This window comes from Typopeltis vanoorti, chromosome 2, assembly GCF_054136105.1.
Source record: "Typopeltis vanoorti isolate ZY-2024b chromosome 2, IOZ_Tvanoo_1.0, whole genome shotgun sequence".
In the NCBI taxonomy this organism is placed as follows: domain Eukaryota; kingdom Metazoa; phylum Arthropoda; class Arachnida; order Uropygi; family Thelyphonidae; genus Typopeltis; species Typopeltis vanoorti.
Genome location: NC_143550.1, coordinates 103400152 through 103421782, shown reverse-complemented (window position 1 = coordinate 103421782; position 21631 = coordinate 103400152). Strand labels below are relative to the sequence as shown.

The 21631-nt window shown below is 36.5% G+C and overlaps 1 protein-coding gene across 1 annotated transcript in view; it reads left to right on the top strand.

Annotated features, from left to right (window-relative positions):
• The window catches only part of sns (nephrin adhesion molecule sticks and stones), a 254295-nt gene that overhangs the window by 122428 nt on the left and 110236 nt on the right, over nucleotides 1-21631 (top strand). Inside the window, exon 2 of the mRNA XM_090412430.1 lies at nucleotides 4607-4741. Within this exon, the coding sequence (XP_090268556.1) occupies nucleotides 4607-4741 (135 nt within the window). The remainder of the gene's footprint in view (nucleotides 1-4606; nucleotides 4742-21631) is intronic.

Genomic DNA, 21631 nt, shown 5'->3' with positions numbered 1-21631 from the left:
ATTGTCTCTATAAATAACTGCAATATGCAACAATAATTACCAGTGGGAATTTTTTTTAAAAAATGCCAGCTAGTTTACCAGTTATCTTCACGAACATTCTAGAATTTCATTGGTCATTTCTTTAAACCCTACTCAAGCAATAATGAAATAAAACAACAACAACAATGGATTCTAATAATACGTGCACTTCTATACGTTTATCTTTACATCTGAAAAACTCCGATTTTTTCTTCATCAAACAAACCAGCCTAAGAATACACTCATTTCTCATACACAATACAGTGTCATCTAACTCGAGCACTCCGTAGAGCAGGATATTTACCCTTTGGTTAGAATGACTTGAGTTCACATTACAGTTAGAAACGATGAACCTTTCATAAGGGCTTTTCAACTGAGAATGAGTCAGCCGATCTCATTCAGAATCGACAGGATTTGTTCTCCCGGAAAACAGGTATTTTCGATTGACAAAACTAGCAGGAAAATACACCCATTTTGACAGAAATAATAGTGAATTGAATACTATTGAATAATATATGGCATATTACTGAATAATATATTGGCTTCGATAGTAATTAGATACAAACAGAACAAATGTCGATCCTTTGTCATTAATGCTAAAACAGTTTTCATCTTGAAGGCTTACTAACCCAGACATAATGGTCAAGAGTGTTCGCTTATAAAGAATCATCTCCTTGTGCTTCAGTAACCATTTGAGATCCTAAACAGTCACGATAACCCAGTTATTTTTCTGTCTACCAAATGCAAGATTTTTTTTTTTTTTTTTCGTAGGCCGAGATCAGTTTCAGTTACATATCTATAATGGGATGTTTATGCCAACAAACTCTAGATCAGCTTGCAATTATAATTCTACACTCGTTACTTTTTCGCCTGTGTTTCCACATGATAAGGCATGAAGGGTATTGCTATCTTTCTCATCACCAACTAACTTAAAGATGTTATTTGTCAGCCAAATCAGACTTCTTTTTTAACTTCGTTGCACTATCAAACCGTTCACATAACGCTAATTAGACCCAGAGAAGGAAGAAACACGATACTTAAGGAAGGCAAGTACCAAGCCTTCAAAACAGTTCGGTTATTGTACATGGCTGACCTCTAAAAGTGCGTATGTATCAACGCCTTTACGGTATTGCGATACAGAGGTCAAAGACTGAATAATCCGATGCTCTATCACTTTTTGGTGTACAGCAGGCTAAATTACATGCAAGCTACAGCTGTTCATCTAAATTAACGCCATGTGCACGGCAATATTTAGATACTGCACACAAAAGATCGTATTTAAGGGATAGGAGTAGACCAGAAAGGTCGTCATTAAGTTACGGGGGGAGAATGGGGATAGAAAGAAAGTCGTCAATTGACACTGGCTATCTTCATTTAGGTCAGAAGTCAGGGCTGAAGAGTCACAAACAGTATTGTTATTTCCAAAGTTAAAATTATGATGACTTTGCTTGATATATTTGATTATTTCTTTCTCGTCAATTTTTTTTTTTTTTTTTTGCTTTAGAGCAACTGTTGTTGGTAATTCTGCTCTTAAATTTCAATTTAAGAGCAGAATTACTCTTCTGCTCTTAAATTACTGCTCTTCAATATCTTTTAAAGAAATTGCATATTATAAAGTTAGATAGGGCTAAATGGCCTCGCCTACCTCCCGTATACGGGAATAAAAAGGCGTTAGCTGATTTTTTTTTTTTTTTTAAAGAATGGTAGAAATTAATGTATTATAACTGTATTTTTTAGTATTTAAGTAACACATTTTATTTTCCGAAAGTTCATATTTTATTCAGTTATTCTTCATTTATGTACCACGCTATGCATCCCCCCTTCTTTAATCAAATAATTTAACTTAATATTTTAACTGTTTTCGATACTTAGAATTGAGATCACGTTAGGTTTAAATAATTTTGCTGTCCGCTATTTTTTAAATTTCTTCAAGAAATCCACTATCAAATGAATGCTTATAAACTTGATTCCAGCAAAAACCACTTATGTATCGTACACGACTTCATAATACTTGACAATGATTTTTGAATATTTGATGAAAGGATATTTGTAGAGCTTGCATTACAACTCCACTCTCCGTATATAAGAAGTCAAGTTTTCACGCGTGATTTTACATCTGATACTTAGAATGTTTATTCTATACTTAGAAAATATAGAATAAATACACTACAAATATACATAAATAAAATAAAACAGGATGAATTAAAGAATAAATGAACACGTAAAGACAGGAAATTTTGTATTTACATATTATATTATTATGCTAGATACGAATAATATAATACAGAACATTACAGTATCATGGAAATCATGAGCCTTAACTCATCGTATATGTCGAGGTTGGCGTTGACGCATTATTGTGAGTAAAACGATGAAGAAGAGAAAGGAGAGGATATTTCACATTATATCAGATTCCCTTGTAAGTAAAGCAGAGTATAATCGCGAAAGATAAGCCCGAGTATAGCGACTGAGGCAGAGAATGCAAACCAGTGATGGGGAGAGGATAGAATGTAGGAAACAGTAAAGATGGTAAAAAGCAGTCAAGATTCATGTTGCAGCTTCCACTTACTTCATTTTCTTGTTGTTATTTTATTATTATTTTCTTTCTTTTTGCTGAAGGGATCGCGGAGTGTTTGTTGAAGCCAAATCTATCTTTGCATTTTTATCCAATTTGTTCCATTCGCTTTTCCTAAAGCAAGCAAATGTTATGCAGATTAAAAAAAAAAACGACTGGAAGGCAGTTGCTTCATAGGAGCTAAAAGCCAAAAAGGTACATCTTTTTGACGAAAATATTGCGAGCACAAAAATAATCACTTTTCTTCTCAAGTTATTTTTAGGAATAAAGAGAAGTGCGTGTTACGGTAATGAGGATTAATTTAATTACTTGCAACGAATTACAAGATATTAGAACTATTAGCAGGGAAAAAAAGGAACGTAAACAAACAACAACTAACAGAAAGCGTCTATCGCTGAAAACTCCTTAAGACGAATATTTTTAAACCGCATGCATATTGTATAAAGCAGGAAAAGAAAAATATTTGCATTTATGTGATTGTCCGAATAGGAAGACTGGATTTAGCCTAAAATGCATAATTTGGGAAAAATTGAGGATGAAGAACAAATACGTGAGAGTAGAAATATAATTCCAGTAACCGAAATGAGATATGAATGGTACTAATCACAAAGAGATAATGAATCAAATGGCTTTTAAAGTTAAGAATTAAGAAGTTTAAGAAATAGAAGATTAAAGCACACAAAAAGGACAAAGAAAACTGCAATGTACAAAGCAGCATGACGGTGTGCTGGCTGTAGAAAGTGTCAGCACACCTACATGCTTCTGGCCATTCTAATTAGTTAGGATTTAATTTTAGCTTTATGTTGGAGCGCAGGCATTTCCATTATGGTAAAAGCTTGGCAAATTTTGTTCATTGTCTAAAATAGGAGCTCCATGAAAAATTCTGAATATCCTTGGCATTAAAAAATATATATAGACATTTTTCTTAGGCTACCCACGGTATTAATGTACTAAACTTGTACACTTATTTACGATATTTCGTGGATGAGAAAATAATTTTAATTAGTTTGATTTTAAATTTTAGTTTAGAATTTTAATATTAAATGTTTAAAATTTTTAAATTACGTTCATGATTTTATTTATTCAATTATTAGTATATTAGTTTTTATACCACTTTAGAAATCGATTTCTAAAAGGATCCAGTTGAAATCTACAGGATAAACTGGTATTTGCTTAAATTGAAATAAGATTTGAGGTTGGAGATGTAGAGAGGATGCTCTCAAAATATTTGTCTGTTAAGTGCTAAAAGTTAAATGAACGGAGCTACAGGAAAGCAACTTCAGAAATCTCAACACACACACACAAATACTGAAAAGTTAAACATTTATTATTGTTATTACCAGTGTTTTTTTTTGGGGGGGGGGGGGGTTATGACGGACCAGAATCGTTATCACTAGTGACACGTGACTTACGGATGCGGTATCGTTTTAAATTGAAACATTTCCAGCTAGCAAAGAATTAGTACCTGCACGCATTGTTTTCCAGAAAATGAGCTGATTAGCTGTATTATTATGAATAGGTAAAAGTATAAATATATAACGTTTTTGCACTGATTGTGCTAATCTAGAAGAAACACGTTTCTAAGTTCGATTTTATCTAATGAATATAGAGGAACTTTCTTTTTCTAGGTTATTTTTTGTCAGTTTGTTCCTGAGTTTGTAGAATTTTTGGCACAGAAAATAAGTGTTCAAAAGTGTGAATTAGACCACTTTTGGCCACAATTAGACAACTATTGCGGGCATGCTTTCAACTAATTTTTGATACGTCACAACAGGAATATTTTTCCATTCCTCGCACAAAACTCTCTTCCATGGCTTCCGACGATGTCACAGGTAGATAAGCTTAACTTATTGATGACGTATTTTGAATAGTCTCTTTTCGAGTTCTGCGCAGACTCAGAACCTAGCCTTATTTGAATAACTGGTTTCTATGGAAACGATTGAAATTCTGATTTTGTTATTGTTCCTTCGAATGAAAAATATATTCATAATTTTATTTTATTTTTTATTGCAGCAATTGGCAATCAGCAGTATTTTCGAGTCCGTCCAAAACCCGCGGAAGTGGTGGAAGGCCAAAGTATAATTCTAGAGTGTCAAGTGGGAAACCAGGCAGGTCAGGTCCAGTGGAGTAAAGATGGCTTTGTTCTTGGTGAGTAATTTTCTCCCTTTTAGTAACACTTGCACAGATTATGTCTGGTGGTGCGAAATTCCATGCTATCGGCTTCGGGTGTTGCTTTAAAAGATGATGTTGGCAGAGCGTCAATATTGACACTCAGAGAAGTAACGATCGTTTAGGTAAAAGAGTAAATATCACGCGATTGTAGGAAACAACGACACACGGAGTTATATGGAAATGCAAGCGTTCATCTGTGAATTTATACGAATCCCTATACGCATGGGTAAATTAGTTGTTAAATGCACTGGCATTGCTAATGTGCTTTCCAACACAACATTGTTGAGTAAATTGTTCGTACATTATTATGGATGAGTTGGATACAGACATTGTTTGATATGGGTATTGTTGTATGGTGTAGGAAACAGTTAATCTTTAACAAAAAAAAAAGTCATTGGGAATTCTGTCTCACTAACGCCCTCATGCGGCAATATTCGGTACTAATGGAAACTGTTTTCTTTTTTTTAATACTTTTTTTGGCAAGTATGACATTTTCGTTTTGTAGCACACGAACGACGCCATTTGCTTCTACATCATAGTGTGTCGAAAGATTAAATTGTAGTTTCTCTGTCTTGTAACTGCCATAAATCTTCGCTCATTCAAACTGTCTAGTCCTATAAAGAAAATAAAATCCGAGAGGCGGCATTTTGTCCTTGCTAGTTTAATGCTCTATATCACAGAAAAGAGGAAATTTGGTGAAAGATAGTCTCCAGTTGCAAGGCAAGAAAAGCTAATCGACAAAGCGGAAATCACTTAGAAACAACGGATTTGTTACGGAACATTCTAAGTCGTCGCCTCGTCTAAGCAAGAAAAACTAACTTAATACAAGGTGAAAATTCTCCTTTTTTTTTATTTTTTTCACTTCTCCTCTAGTGTCATCTCTCTCACTTTCAGCACAAATTAGTCACATCACTTCAACAATAAAACGAATTGTAGAGTTTATTCAAGTTGTACACGAAGATGCTATGGAAACGAGAAAATGTCTTAAAAGCAAGTGTGTTACAAGCTCTTTTCTTTCCACCGCTTCGGATGCAGGAGAAGGAAGAAACGTGAGTAGGGAACCGAAAAAAATATAATTTATAAACTACTAAGTGTTCAATTCCATTGGGAGATTAAGAAAGCCATTTAAGTGTGTGCGTGTTCGAGAGTTTTGTGTCCTAGCATGGGTCAGATTCCGAAATAAAAATTGAAGACGAAGTTCGAAAGTGAAGTCAATGGGAAGCAGTTAATGCAATTTGTGTGTTTTTAGGATTTAATAAAGTGTGACTATCTGATCTCTTCCCTCTTTCATTACTATTAAATTTTAACGGATTATCCGAAAGAGGAATGCCAACTTTGATAACGGGTTTCTGTAATTATCCTGAAATGTGATTTAATTATGCAACATCCCCCTTAATTATAAGGCGGATGTTGAAAAAAGAGGACAAAATACGATTCCAACATAAAAAAAAAAATCAAAAGTAGTCGATAACCTACCAAAATGATAAAGTTTCATCACAGTTGTCGTCATATCGTTCTATTTAAAAGAACACGAACTCTGCTCAAGAATCCCTATATCTACCATTTAAGGGCCTTTTGCCTGACAGTTTTTTTAATTAGTTCTGATCAAAGGTAAAGCAAGCTAAAAATTCTATGAATATCGTTCTGCTTTCTTATTATAGCAGTCATGTTTCTTATGAGAAACAATGACTGCTGGAAAAGTCTAATAAATAAATGCAGTTCTTCATTAGTATTGTGGTTTTTTTGCTTCATAAGGAAAAATGTATTTGTTTTCAGCGGTTTGAACCACGAAACATGTTTACTGAGTTGAATGCGTCAGTTGTTTCAAATGCTAGATGCTGTTCATATCAACTGCGTATTATTTTAATTTTAATTTGGTTAGGTTCGAGGCAGTTTAACAAATGGACTTATGACGATGTGATACGCTTTTTCGCATAATGAAATGAATTTCCGGTAGAAAAACTTTTTATAAAATTTCTTTGTGTCCTAGTTTGGATTCGAATCTGCTCCTTCCAAGAACAGTTATTGGGTTTTCCTACGTTTTACAGCGAAAATTGAGGATAGCCAATAATCACCCTGACGTTTTACAGCGAAAATTGAGGATAGCCAATAATCACCCTGACATTTGCAGTAAAATATTCCTCCAACACAATAGTAATTAACGATAGAATGATGATACAGTGATAAGATCACAATATAATGTCATATTATAATAGTGTAATTCAATGTAATTAGTGGTTGAACCATTTATGCCATCGATTTGTCACTGAACAGTCTCAATCATTAACATAGGATGCTGTATTTTGATAATTGGTAGTTAATTTCAATAATGCACAGTTTGTTTCATAAAATCTAGAAACTTATATATTGCTTTAAATAAAGTACTTACTTTAAGCATTTTATTTAAGTAAGCAAGTTTTTTTTTCCTTCACTTAATTTTTACAGTAAGCAGTCGAATGACATATCGTAATACGTCCTTCTCCGATCGGGTAAATGCGGTGGGTGCTTCGGGAAAGTCACACTCGAGTGCACTATTCCAATTGTAAAGACTGGTTGGCTAAGTTTTAACTTTATATTGTTTCTCGTGGTATGAACTTTGACCTTTAGTTGTAGTGCCTGGAAAGATGAACGGTGATGGATATGCAACACATTCTGTAAATGTAATGCTTTGTACATGGTGGAAGTTTTACACATCAAGCGCATGTGTCTTTCAACGCGACAGTGCACCACATGGTGAAATTGAAATAATGGATCATCGACGAATGATCCAAAAATATCCAACTCATCACAAACTCGTGGAGAGTATGCCCAAAAGGGGATGAATGTCATCAGTATCAAAGTGGGGCCTATTCATTGTCAAAATGCGTGCAATTTAGGTTTCTATGAAATATAGTGCTTTCCCAATACTTATTTCGATGTAATGTCGAGTGCGTATCAAGTAAGGGAAAAAAAAAAGTTCAAAAGTCACATAAACAATTATTGGAGATTTGTAGAAAGGACCATCAAACAGCAATAATTAAACGTACCAGCTGTTCCCTATTAAATCTCCGTTTTTTACAGGATTAGGAGAACATTGGGAATAAGAGCTGCCATGTAAAAAACCAACTATGCGAATGGTGGGTTGAACGCTATAAAAGTATTGGTGAGAAGTCCATTGTTCGGATTCGATCTGTTCTTCAGAATTCTCAATCTTTCCTTGTATTAGACGTAAAGGTCTGAGTTCGAATTCGTACTTGGATGTGGGGAATTTTTCGAATAAAGGTGAGTGAAACGGTCGCATAAAGAGGTGGATAACATAGTCCCTCCTCTCCTCAACAAAACAGAAAAAGTGGTAGTAGAAACCCCCCCCACACACACAATTATCAGACCAGCAGTATAATTGCCTTGTAGACTTTAGTGAATTTTTTTTAAAGTTTATATTTTGAAATCCAATCTTTAGACCAACCCTCAACTAAGTGCGTCATAGTAAATCACTTATCGTTAAAGTAGTCGTAGATGTTAGTTTTTATCTTTCCAATCATGAGCATCTTATTTTCTCATCACGAAGAGTTTCTACATTATAATCATTCAGCATTACAAAAAAAAAAAAAAAAAACACCTTAATTAAAACTATACTAATAACGTTGAGCGATGTTATTCATATGTCGAAACCAATTTAATTTAAGTGGAATACTGCTTGGTATTTCTTTAATTAATAACCCCAAAGAGGCTAAATGATCTGTTAGTAAGATTACATTTAAAGAAGGTATAATTTTCTTTCGTAAGAAACATCAGGGAACATTAGCTTAAGTGTCAACATTTTTTCCTACCACGGTGTTATGTTCAATACTTTTCAAATGTGAGGAAGACTAAGAGGAAATCCAAAACGATGTTGTCAAGAGGAGATGAAAAAAAAAAATGAAGGAAAGTAATATGACATCCACAGGCTCGATGGCTCGTGCTAGGAAGAAGAAAGGGTTTGTGTTAGTTAAAAAAAAATAAACAACAACAAAAAAAGAAATAAAAAGACACTAAAAGGAGAGAGAGAGAGAGAGAGCTAAAGAGAGAGAACTTCTCCATATACGTCCATTACAGTAATATCTTCTCGCAAGTCTTCTTCTCAGGCCATTATCATTTCGCTGGCAACTACTCTCTCTCTCTCTCTCTCTGTTCCTTTTACGTAAAATGTCACTCGACTTTTTTTTTTTTTTTGTCCAGATTTGGTATTGTACATTGACTTTATATTTCCCCACCTCTCGATGAAGTGGATTCGCCCAACGAACGGTGCAAAACTGGAAATTTAATAATATTAATCTAATTGCCGTTACGGAAGTCACGAATTGGGTTAAAAAGTAAGATGTTTGCATGAAGTCGACTTTAATATTCTAGCGATATAGGACATGGTACGAAGCATGTTGCTTGGATCGATATTAAAACACCTTCCGTTTTGATGTCATTAAATATGCCTTTAAATGGTTTCATCATTTTGAATTGCAACTACGTACTGTGGTTGTATTTGCTAATTACCAGGAAAATTTATCTAAAGATAAATTAAATTACTTCGAATTGCTAAATAGAGATAATCAGTTAAAGGAGCTTTGCATGCTACCGTATGTATGTGCTGCATTCAGACATTTAAAAAACAAATAATAAAAAAAAAACGATCGGAAAGTATCTCTTTAAAGTAATTAAAGTGCAAATGTTCCTATGTCAAAATGTATCGGCCATGTTTGTGGGATGCAAAACTTGCCTTTTCCAGCGTAAAATTGCAAAGACGTTTGCCTAAAACGTAACTAATTCAGTACTAGACAAAATTTTTTTCATAGAAGTTAATCTAAAACATAAGTAATCGAAAAACTTAATTTTAAAAACGAAAGTGACAGTGGTTCCGGTGAAACACTGTCACCTTTCTTATTGGAGGCATGAAGTGACTACTGTCATGTTCAGCCTTCAGACAAGGATTCCGGTTTAGGTTCCCCCCCTTTCTCTATTCATAAGTAATGCCTCTGAATTCTGTCGAGGATATGTCAAGTACAATGTAAGGATCCAGACCTTCTAACACGATAGGGTACACAATGCGAATAATCTGTTGCTACTTACTCTGCCAAATCGCACCTGCAGGGAGTTCGAGTAGGGTGATATGCAAAAGAACTGTCGAGGCTACGTGTGGACAGGAAGCTTGGTTGTTTTGATGTTGTGGAATGCCCGTGAGTCCTCCACCTTTCACTGCATGTCTTTCACTCTTTATTTAACTCTTCTTCTCCGATAACAATTTGCCTACATGGCGCTAATGTGATGACTTTCAATCACCACTTTAAGTGCACGCTATATTTGAAACTCTTTATTCTAATTGGAGAAGCTACTGCATTTTCTCCAGCGCTTGAAAATCTTGAATATACCACAAATGAATAAGAGGAAGTCATCTTATGTCCGAGTATAACCACCAAAAACGTTGGATAAAAGTTTAGACAGAAGCTCACATGAAGGTACTATTAAGTAACATGGTCACTTAGAGAGAGAGAGAGAGAGAGAGAGAGAGAGAGAGAGAGAGAGAGAGAGGTTTGGACTCTACAAGATTTATAATCACTTCTCTGCATGCCCATTCGATCATGTTATTAGAGTGGAATCTCCACTATTATTCGGAACTTACACTCATGGGGGAAGGGGAGAGAAGGGATGTTTTTTCCCTTAAGGAAATTTTAGATATAGCGAAATATATGCTCTACTGCCATAGCAAAGATTCATTGTTGCATCAAGAGTTAGAAACTGTGAGAGAGATGGCGATTTGAAGAAAACGAAATGTTTCGAAAGAACGAAGGTCACTGGACCAGTTCCATTAGCACTAGTAGCAGTAGTAAGTAACATTTTGCGAGAGACGGAGTTAGTTTGCGTCTAGCTGTCTGTTCACAATTCGTAGGGAATTGTGCAGCTTAGGTTACCATGGTAGCAAAAGCTCATTGATCAATGACCATCAAGAATGAGTAGTGGAAATCTGTCATGTTGTTCCGGTTAGATGAGCCAGTGGAGAACAATCAAATCAATGCGTATGCAGCTGACTGTTCGGTAGCATTTGCGGTGCTTCTGTTGGGTGTAGACTGGTTATAATAAAAAAATCCCATTCAGAATTAGGTTATATGGATCAAAAACATTATCATCTCCTTTCATAAACACGTACAAAAAACATGGACTTAACAGTCTTTTCCAATCCTCATGGAATTGGAAAACATCGATCGGACTGGAACAACTTTGACGAACTCGGACACCTAAAACTAGACAACGTAAATGAATTGGATGGTGCTTTATACGGAAAATAAAACATGACCGACCAACTATACTCTACATCACTTTTAGTACGATACATAAAAAGATAAACAGAAGAACGGAAGGAAAGAGAAAATATTACTCTTGCATTACGAATATGCCTACAACGAAGTAACGCTTATAAGGACAAGGTTTACTGTTGAAATCCAAAAACAGACGAATTAGAACAATAATTAAATAACCAATAGGCTTCGTGAGCGACAAGATTATAAATCCAGAGTTCGTTTTCTTTTAATAAACACGATATGACAACAATAGAGAACGATATCTTCTTTAAGATCTTTATTTCTGGGCAAAGTACTAAGAGTCTTCTGACAAAATGATTTTTTTTTTCTCCTTCCCGTTTTCTTTTCTTCCGCCAGATATGAACAGTCGGGATTTATTGCTGCTTCGACCGTGCCAAACAAGGCCTTTAGTGCAGCTTTTAGTAGGGTCATACATAAAGTTGCGGCGGAAACAGCAAACTTAGAACATTCTCCGGACCTAAAGGCCGTATTCTGCAGTGTTATTTATTATTGTTAGTTAGCTGGCGTCGAGGTTACACAACTTCATCATTTCTGTCTATTAACTGCACCGAAATCAACTTGAGCATGGAGGATAAATAAGATGGTTTTGACGCTGGGAAATTCTATTTTCCCAAAAAATAACCAACTCACTAACCCTTATCATCCCCTCACCCCCCCCCACCCCCTTTAACGCGTGCTATTTGACGAACCTTGGACAGAAAATAAAATTCATATTGCTGGCTATATATTATTTCTGTCCAATGTGCACTCATAAAAGACCCACTTTCGAAAGATTAAGACTGATTTCTAAAATCACATTTCGCTTAAACAATAATGAGAAATATATATATACATACAGGGTGTTCGGGATGAATTTGACATATTTATAATTAATTATATTTTTCCGTAAGTTACATGTATTAACACACACTTCTCTTCATTTAAAAGTTTGGACCCTTCTTCATTCATATACAAGATGTCAGAAAGGATGGATAGCTGGAACCCACCTGAATCATGGAAGAGAATAACTTGTATCATGATGATTCGTGCCCGCCATCAAAATAAGGATATTACGACTGCTGCCCAATGCTCCCTGAATACAGTAAAAACAATCAGGCATGAACTAGAGACTTGCAATGGTGACTACGAGGATGTAGCAAGAAGAAAGATCCCTAGCAGACGATCTGATTGCGTTCGTACAGCAGAATTCCTCGCAAATCTGCAGGAACAGGTGTTGAAGAACCCTGGCATTGGAATTCGGGCTTTGTTCGTGGAGTTGCTAACTGTAGTCAAGCCCTGGATAACAAGGGTAGCCAATGGTAGGCCGTATGTATGGCAGCAGGATTCGGCCCCTTGCCACACCTCTGGGAAAAGTCAAAAATGGTTGTCTGAAAATTTCTACGACTTCACCAGTCCAAATGTTTGGCCTCCAAACTCCCCAGACCTTAACCCCATGGATTATTTTGTATGGGGCGCAGTTGAAAAAGACACCAATCGCACTTCTAGTAATACAAAGCCCAGTTAATGGATAAAATTAAAACAGTTTTTGCGGCCCTTCCCAGGGAGACTGTAGCATCAGCTTGTTCGAGGTTCCGAAGCAGAATTGAAGCTGTGATCGATGCTAATGGTGGTTATTTTGAGTAAATCTTGTTGATAGTATTGTAATTAACTCTGCCTGTAATGTTTTTTTGTCAATTCATTAAATTTAATAGATACAAAGAAGATTTTCTTTTTCCTTACGAAACTGTCAAATTTATCCCGAACACCCTGTATATTATATTATCTTGCTGGAACATTGGCTCAAAGAATATGCACATATTACAGTCACAACCTGTTTCTTCGTTATTTCTGCAGTAATTCCAAACTATCACTTCCAGTCCTAGTGTAATTTTCGGGATGAAGCCAACATTGCATTCTAATTTCATTTCACCCTTCCTCCAAACGCTTTGCTTAACGAGAGAAAGATTAATAATTTATTATAATGAGAATCGATTATTTGTTTTTAATTTTAATTGTTACTGTATGGTAATAAATACACACACAGTCACGAGCCAACAGTTTCGAGAAAAATATTACCAGAAAAAGGACCTAAAGAACCTAAAAAGATTATTTAGATTCTTCTAAAAGATATTTAAAAGTTAAAAATATTTGTGGAAATATTAGGAATCTTATATAAATTGATTAATTTATTCATTATATTATTTGTTTTTCAATCTTTATGGGTTTTTCTCTTCCCACCTTATTATATCATGTATAAATTTTTTATATAAAATCCAGAAATAGAATTTTTCTGGCTGTATTCACTTTTGGTCGTAATAATAAGTTTTGGAATTATCATTTGCTGTTTCAACAATTCATTTTTTTTTAAAAAACAAAAGAAAATCATTTGTTCTTTACCAAATTATCAGTAATAAAAGTAGTAACTTTTTGAAACAAATTTTATGTGTTAAGTATGTTTTTAGAAGTTTCTTCATCTTTACTTACAAAACGACCACAGGTCGATTTACTTTAGTGAGAAGGGAAATGAATTTATCAGTGAGAAAGAAAACTCCGTTTAACGAAGGAAAAAATAGATTGTTATTAAACTGACATATTTCCAAGAAACTTGGATGAGAACAGAACTTGTTCTGTATTCTTGTCAGACTCAAGTTCAAGATATAATACTCTTCTGTGACTTCTAATCTTTTTGTCTTGTTTCCTTTAAAGTTTTACATCTAAAATCCTGCTTTATTGATAAAAATCTATTAGCACAATGCGCCTATCAAGAGAAGATATTTATTCGGATTTTTTGACATTCTGCATTGCTCAGGAATTTATATACATTTGGAGCACAAAAAGAGATGAATCATAATACAAGAAAAAGAGGATAAATGAATCTCACACAAGATTTGAGAAACTGAGAGAATCTAAAAGTTAACATCATTTGAGAAATGTCACGATGTTAATAAAAATTCAAATTCATTTATGCTATTTGTTTATAAAAGTTTACGGACTTTTCTTTGCCACACCTTATTTTGTCGCACATAAATTTCCTATGTGAATTCATGAAAACAGCAATTGTATCTATATCTATCTACGGTGAGGGAGAGATGATAATCGACCGTGAGATGTGGGGAGGTGATTAATACCCATGGAGGGTAATGGATGGCAATGCTGTACCAATGAAGTTTGACTGAGGTTCGGCTGTTGCTGTTACTCCCTGGGGCGCTGAGATTCGAGAGTTTTGAGTTCGCTCTCTTAAGGTTTTTGCCTTAAGGGAGCAATTTGAGTCTCCGGGGAAAGTGTTCTTTGGCACGGCCCGCTGAGGGGCTTTGTTGGTGAGTGATTTTCTTCGGAATTTGAGCGGTTCTGCTCGGTGGTGGGGGAGCCTGTTACTGAGTGGAACCAACGCTGAAATATGGACGGTCTTTCGCCCACTATGGAGTGGCCTAGAGATCATCCGAATTTTTTGAGTTCACCTTTACTTAAACAGTCGGTGATTAATATCCTTGGAGGTAATGGATGGCAATGCTGCAGCCAATGAAGTTCTAACTTAGGCTCAGCTATTACTGTTACCCTCTTGCCATGATCAGAGCTTTAATAGCTCAATGACATATTATCCCTACACTGTCCTCTATAGATAACGGGGAAGATGAAAAGCATTCTTGCTTCGCCCCTTTAAGCCAGTCCTTATAAGGATAATTGTATCTATGAAAAAGGGTAAAGATGGCGGAAGATGAATACCGGTATGATGGTTGTTGTTGCGAAAAATGTTTTTGATTTCAATGGTGATTAGTGAGCTTTAGATTTTGTGAATCATCTTTGATAGCCGAATACAAGGTAAGACTTTGCCTTTTGATGCAATTTTCCGATCTTTGCCCGTTCTCTTCGCCATTATAAATATTTATCAGGTAAGCATATTTGAATACTTTTAAACATGAACAGTTTAAGTCCACGACTTTGTCCAATATCTGGATAAGAAGCTGGCGCTCGACCTCCTCAAAAAAACTGTTGAAGAAATTTGAGGTAGAGTGGCCAGGGTTTCTATACCTATATTCAGCGACAGATGACTCCACAGAAGGGGACAACTCAACACCAGGGGAAGAAGGGAAGACGAACCTGATAATCTCTGCTCCCACACCAAAAGACGATACTGAAACTCACGCTCGAAAAACAGCGGAGACTCAGATAAACGAGGGGATGGAAAAAGATGCCTCCAACAATGACCTCCCCACACCCAACTATGAAAAAGTTCCTCCAATTGTACTACGGGCAAAAGAACGATGGACCGCCCTCAGGCCTATTATACAAAGCCACCAAATTGCCTATTCATGGGCAAAAAACGTAGACGACGGAGTTAAAATCCAGCCTGCCACAGTAGGCGATTACAGACACCTCACAAAAACCATGTATGTGTTAGATATTAAATATCATACTTACTCACTGCAGTCGGAGAAAAACCTAAAAGTTGTACTCAGGGGAGTAACAGAAAACATCTGCACAGATGAAATAACTGAAGACCTCCGCCTCCACGACCTCCCACCTGTCAAAATCAGCAGAATGTTACGAGCCGACAAGAGTCCAATGCCCCTAGTACTCGTAGAGATACCCAACACACACAAGAACATATACAACATAACAACCATCTGTGGTCTAAAAATCACAACTGAGCCACTAAGGAAAAGAGCCTCGTCGGGCCAGTGCCACAGATGTCAGAAATACGGACACGCACAGAAACTCTGCAGAGCAGACTACAAATGCCTCAAATGTGGACAAGACCACCCCACAGCAACCTGCTCAAAACCCAGGACCTCACCAGCCAAATGCGCGAACTGCGGGAGCCCCCACCCGGCAAACTACAGAGGCTGCAGTCACTACCCTAAGAATAAAACAGACAACAAAAGGAAACATCTCTCAATCCTGCCCACAGGCACCAGAGTCGACGGCTCCCCATTTGCCTGATACCCAACAAAAGACAACAAAATACCAGCTCTCACAAATGGAAAATACCAACAGTCTGGAAAGCCACCGTCGAAGCAGGGCATACGCCGAAGTAGCCCGCTCATCCAAAGATATCTAGCAGGACCAAATTCTTCCAAACCTAGAACTCCATCAGACCACACCACCCAATCCTAGGAATTGAGTGTTGTGGTCTGATGAAGGTTTGGGGGGTTTTGTGGGGGTGACTGGTCTTTGTTCGCTTAGGGAACAAAGACCAGTCACCCCCCCCCCAAACCTCCATTGTCTGGGAGAAACTTAGGAAAGTGCTACCAGAACACATTGGTCCAGTTCCTCATATAAAAGCCAAGGAAGAAATAGACACGGCAATAAAGAACCTCACCAATCAAATCAACAAAGCCATAACAGCAGCCACAGTATCCACAGTATCCACGATTATCCACAAACAAAACCGTCTCCCGGAAGAAATCATGGACTTAATAAGAGAAAAAAACAGACAAAGAAAAAGATATCACAACACCCGTGCTCCCCAGGACAAAACAGCCCTCAACAGATTAAACAAATCTGTCAGAGAAGCTCTCCACAATCACAGGAATCAACACAGCAGATCATTCCATATGGAAATTCCTAAACAACCTCAGGAACAAGCGCAACCCCCCCCCCTCTGCAAGCAGAACAGCACCTTGCATACACAGATGCTGACAAAACCGAAGCCATAGAAAGAAACCTAGAGAAACAATGCAGTCAGGCATATGACCTAAACATCAGCCATGTATACAAGATCCATCGTAAAGTCAGGTGTACAGTAAATCGTCCCGATGTTAATCCAAGCCCTATAATGCCTACCTCACCTACCGAAATAATCGGCATCATCAACCATCTCAAGATCAAAAAAGCCCCAGGTCCTGACAGCATCACTAACAAAGTCTTCAAGGCACTACCACGCAAAGCCATAGCATATCTGGTAAACATCATAAACTCCATCCTCAAATGGCAGCACGTCCCCCAGTTATGGAAAATAGCTGACATCGTCCCAATTCACAAACCAAGCAAAGACCCACACCTACCTGAAAATTACCGTCCCATCAGCCTGCTATCCAACTTAGGGAAAATAGCAGAGAAAATCATCCTCATCAGACTCCAAAATCATGTCAACCAACTAAATATCATTCCACAAGAACAATTTGGCTTCCATCAAAATCACAGCACCACCCAACAGATCCATAGACTGGTAGAATACATCACCACAGGATTTAATTGGAATCAGCACAGTGGAGCTGTCTTCCTAGACATCTCAAAGGCCTTCGATAAGATCTGGCACCAAGGCCTCCTCTACAAACTTATCATCGCTAACCTTCCACTAAACATGATACACCTGATCAAATCATACCTCTCAAACAGGAGAATGCAATTCAAAATCAATGCAACAGTCTCAACCCAACGGAAAATCTTCGCTGGAGTTCCTCAAGGATCACTGCTAGCCCCGATCATGTTCAACATCTATATGGCAGACATCCCTCAAACTCCTATCACATCCACCATCGCCCTTTATGGAGATTTTTTTCATACTAGCCAGATCCCGCCATCCACATCTCGTAACCAAAAAACTGCAAGACACCATCCTGAATCTAGAAAAATGGTTCACAGACTGGCGACTACAATTAAACCCCCCAGAAAAGCACAGCGATACTCTTCACAAGAAGACGAGCATCCCCCAAAGGAGACATCACCCTGTTCAACTCTAAAATTCCCTGGAAAACTGAAGCCAAATACCTCGGAATACTTCTCGATAAGCGATTATGCTTCAACAGCCACATCAAGAGCACATGCACCAAAGCTTCAAAAGTTATCGCCCAGCTTACCCCTTGATCAACAGACACAGAAACTAAGCCTCAAGAAACAAAATTCTACTGTACAAGACAGTGATCCGTCCCACAGTTATATACGCCTCCCCAGCCTGGAGCAATACCTCCAAGACAAACATCCTCAAGCTACAAAGACTACAGAATAAGTGCCTGCGAATGATACTGGACGCCCAGTGGTTCATCAGGAACGCTCAGATCCACCGGGACATAAATATCCCCCTACATCTCTGCACTACTACCTCTTTAGCAGAAAAATTCTTTATGAAGACATCTACGCATCCAAACCAACTGATACAACAAGCCGGAAACTATGACGGTAATGACCACTGGAAACATAAAAGACCGAAAACCATCCTAACACTCAACGACGAATAACCACTTTTGCCCACTCAGGGCGAGCTAAAATAGATCACAAATCTTTCCCATCACTGCTCCCGAAACAGACAACAGGAATATGAAAAGCATCAAGCTTCACCCTCTGCGCCATATATGTCATGCGTCAATTGTATCTACTTGAATGCGGTGATTAATACCCTTTGGAGGGTAATGGATGGTAATGCTGTAGCCAATGAAGTTCTAACTGAGACTCGGCTATTGCTGTTACCCTCCTGCCATGATCAGAGCTATAATAGCTCAATAACACCTTATCCATACACTGTCCTCTACAGATAACGGGGAATATTGAAAAGCATTCTTGCTTCGCCCCTTTAAGCCAGTCCTTATAAGGACTAATTGTATCTACTTCTGGGATGAGGATATGCTTAATATGTAAGGGCAGATCTGTTATATGTATTTATTGTCCCCAGATAAAAGAAGAAGGAAAAATGAGGTCGATGATCATTCGCCACCTTCTAATCCAGCTGTATGACTAAATCAGCAGCTTCGGCAAAGGAAACGATAACACCAATAGACTCTAGCGAGCTTCCGTAATCATAACGTCAAGATCGATTATGCCTCGGCTTGATTTGGTTCATAAGTTCGTTCTTGTGCAATGTTACGCCAAGAAGAAATGGCATATTCAGCATTTGTAGACATCAAAGTAAAGAAAAATGAAAGGGAAAAAATAGAATGGGTTTTGATCACATAATAAAAATATTCTTTAGAAGTTTAATACTAAGAATAGTTGAATGAACTTTGTATGTTATAAGTTTAATTATTATGTAATAAGTTGATAATTTGAATCTGCATATATTTGTCTCATACCAGGTTGTTACTAAGGAAGCACATAATTGTTGCTAAGGAAATATTTAATTGTTAGTGAAATGCACATTCGCTGCCAAGTGAATTCATAATCGTTGCTAAGGAACTATTTAATTGTTACTAAAAATACAAATACTTTACTAAGGAAATACATAATTGCTGCTAGGGAAATAAATAACAATTTGTAAAGAAATATTAACGCCATGCAGTTAAACTCATTGTTTATTTAAATACGTTGTGCGTGTATATTTATTGCTTAAACTTCATTTACAACATCGTTGTTATTAATAATTTTTTTTTTTTAATAATCTGAGCTAACTCTTTTTTTTTATTTATCCAGCAAAATTTATTATCATAAAGAAAGAAATCGTTAGTTCGAAAGACATCGTATCTGCGTAATTTCCCGTCAAATGATGTAGAACAAATGGAAGTTCTAGGCAGTAGTATCATTAGTCTAAAACACTAAAGTTGTTAAAGCCATGTGCTAAACAGACACGAATAAAGAATATAGACTTATATACTATAGACAAATGATATTTGGATGAAAAAAATTCTTACGGTTACATCACGTCATTAATAACACTTAGTTGAATCTACGATAAATGATTATTACACAGCCGGTGAAAATTCAACCTCCAGGAAACCATCTAAACTTGACGGATCGACTGATGATAACGAATAAGATATGAAAATAGTTTGAGGCGATTTATTATAAGGAACTTATAAATCTGAATACAGCGATCCCATTCTGTCCGCGAAATAAATCTACAAGAAATTATTTTTCGTTTTCTTAAAAAAAAGAGACCACATTCCTCTTAAATACGAATTTTGCTTGAGCGAAGGCTTTCAGTTGAAGGAGGAAACATTTTATCTGCCAAAAAATCCGATCATGTAACATATGAACCATTAAAATGTCTTATTTTGGAAAGGTTTTAAATCAAAAGTTTGAAATCAATCATTCACCGTATACTTGCAACGTTAAAAAAAAAAAATGTAACAACCTAATACCAGTTTAAGACATTCAGTTTTATATCTGATACTTGACGTAATAGACCCCAGGTGATGTTTGCCATGACTACCGTTTGGGTTATCACAAACGTATAAGTATATGAAAACTACTTAATATTTTTGCTTACAAAATTAAACGGATGAGACAGATAATCACTAGATGGCGTGCATCTATTTACATAACAACGGATCGAAAAGGTATGCCCACGACCAACCTTGGCAAAGTCTTCAGAGTAATTCTATATCCAACAAAGCAACGTCTAGTAATTTAGGAGAATCTATATTATACTTAAAAAAAAAAAAAACTTATTTGTTTCATGTACGTCTACACCACTGCTTCTATCTATATATAGAAATAATCTGTTTTGTGGAATGAAAATTCTGAAATATTTTATGGAAAAACACTGCAATTTCTAGTTTAAGCGTGATAATTCATATTAGTTATATTATCAGAATTCATTTTGATTTCTACATAGATAAAAGTAGGAACATCTTTTGTTTTTTATAAAGAACTATAATATATTCTTAAAGTCTCTGAAAAACGTTTGCATACCACAGCGCTTAACCGCACGAAGGAAGACTTGCTTTCGATTCTAGTCGGCGATTAGAGGAAATTTTTCTGAACCCTTTTTTCGACCGGATCCCGAGTTAGTCGATCTCTGGCACGGGCAAGCGGGTTTTTTTCTCTCGGAAACTCGGGTTTTTCGTCCCGTAAACTCAAGAAAATAGACCGTAGAACCCACATTATTTTAGACATTAAATATATTGTGTTAGGGTTAGGGACCACGAGATGGCGACACATGTTGAGCCGTCTCTCTTCACTGCGTGCCGCTTAATTAGTGATAGCCTTGAGCCAGCTATCTCTGATTGGCTGCCAGTGGAGATTGAACTGCCCACTCAGTCTTCCAAAAGTTAGATAGGGCTAAATGGCCTCACCTACCCCCCCCCCCCCATACGGGAATAAAAAGGCGTTAGCTGATTTTTGGTGTTTTGCTTTTAGAAATATAAAATTAAATTAGATTATATATATATAATCTAATTATAAAAATGAATATATATATATATATATATATATATATATACTTACAACGCACGTCATATACACTTATATAATACAAAGGGGTATAATCAATACTGGGAGATATAAATAAACTGTACTCTAAACTCACGCTTTTGTTTTTCCTACAGATTTCTATTTTATTAAAAAAAAATCCAGTATTCTAACGTTCTACAAAATTCTAGCATTATGCAACCTTCTTGCTGATGTGATTCTTCTGCCGAATGCTTCCATGATTTTTCCTTTTTGAGTGAAAACTGATCCTAAATACTTAAAGCTGGACTAGAATTTTTATAAATAACAACAACACCACATGGTAAGCGAAAGCTAATTCTGAGAGTTCCACAAGTTTCGTCTTCCAATTTGAAATGGTTTGATTTTTACTCTGCAAGTCTTGATGATGTGATCCATCAATAGATAAACAACAGGGAAATAAGAATGCATCCCTATTTTACTTCTGTTGTTGTTATTACAGATTTCTCTGATTTTATTA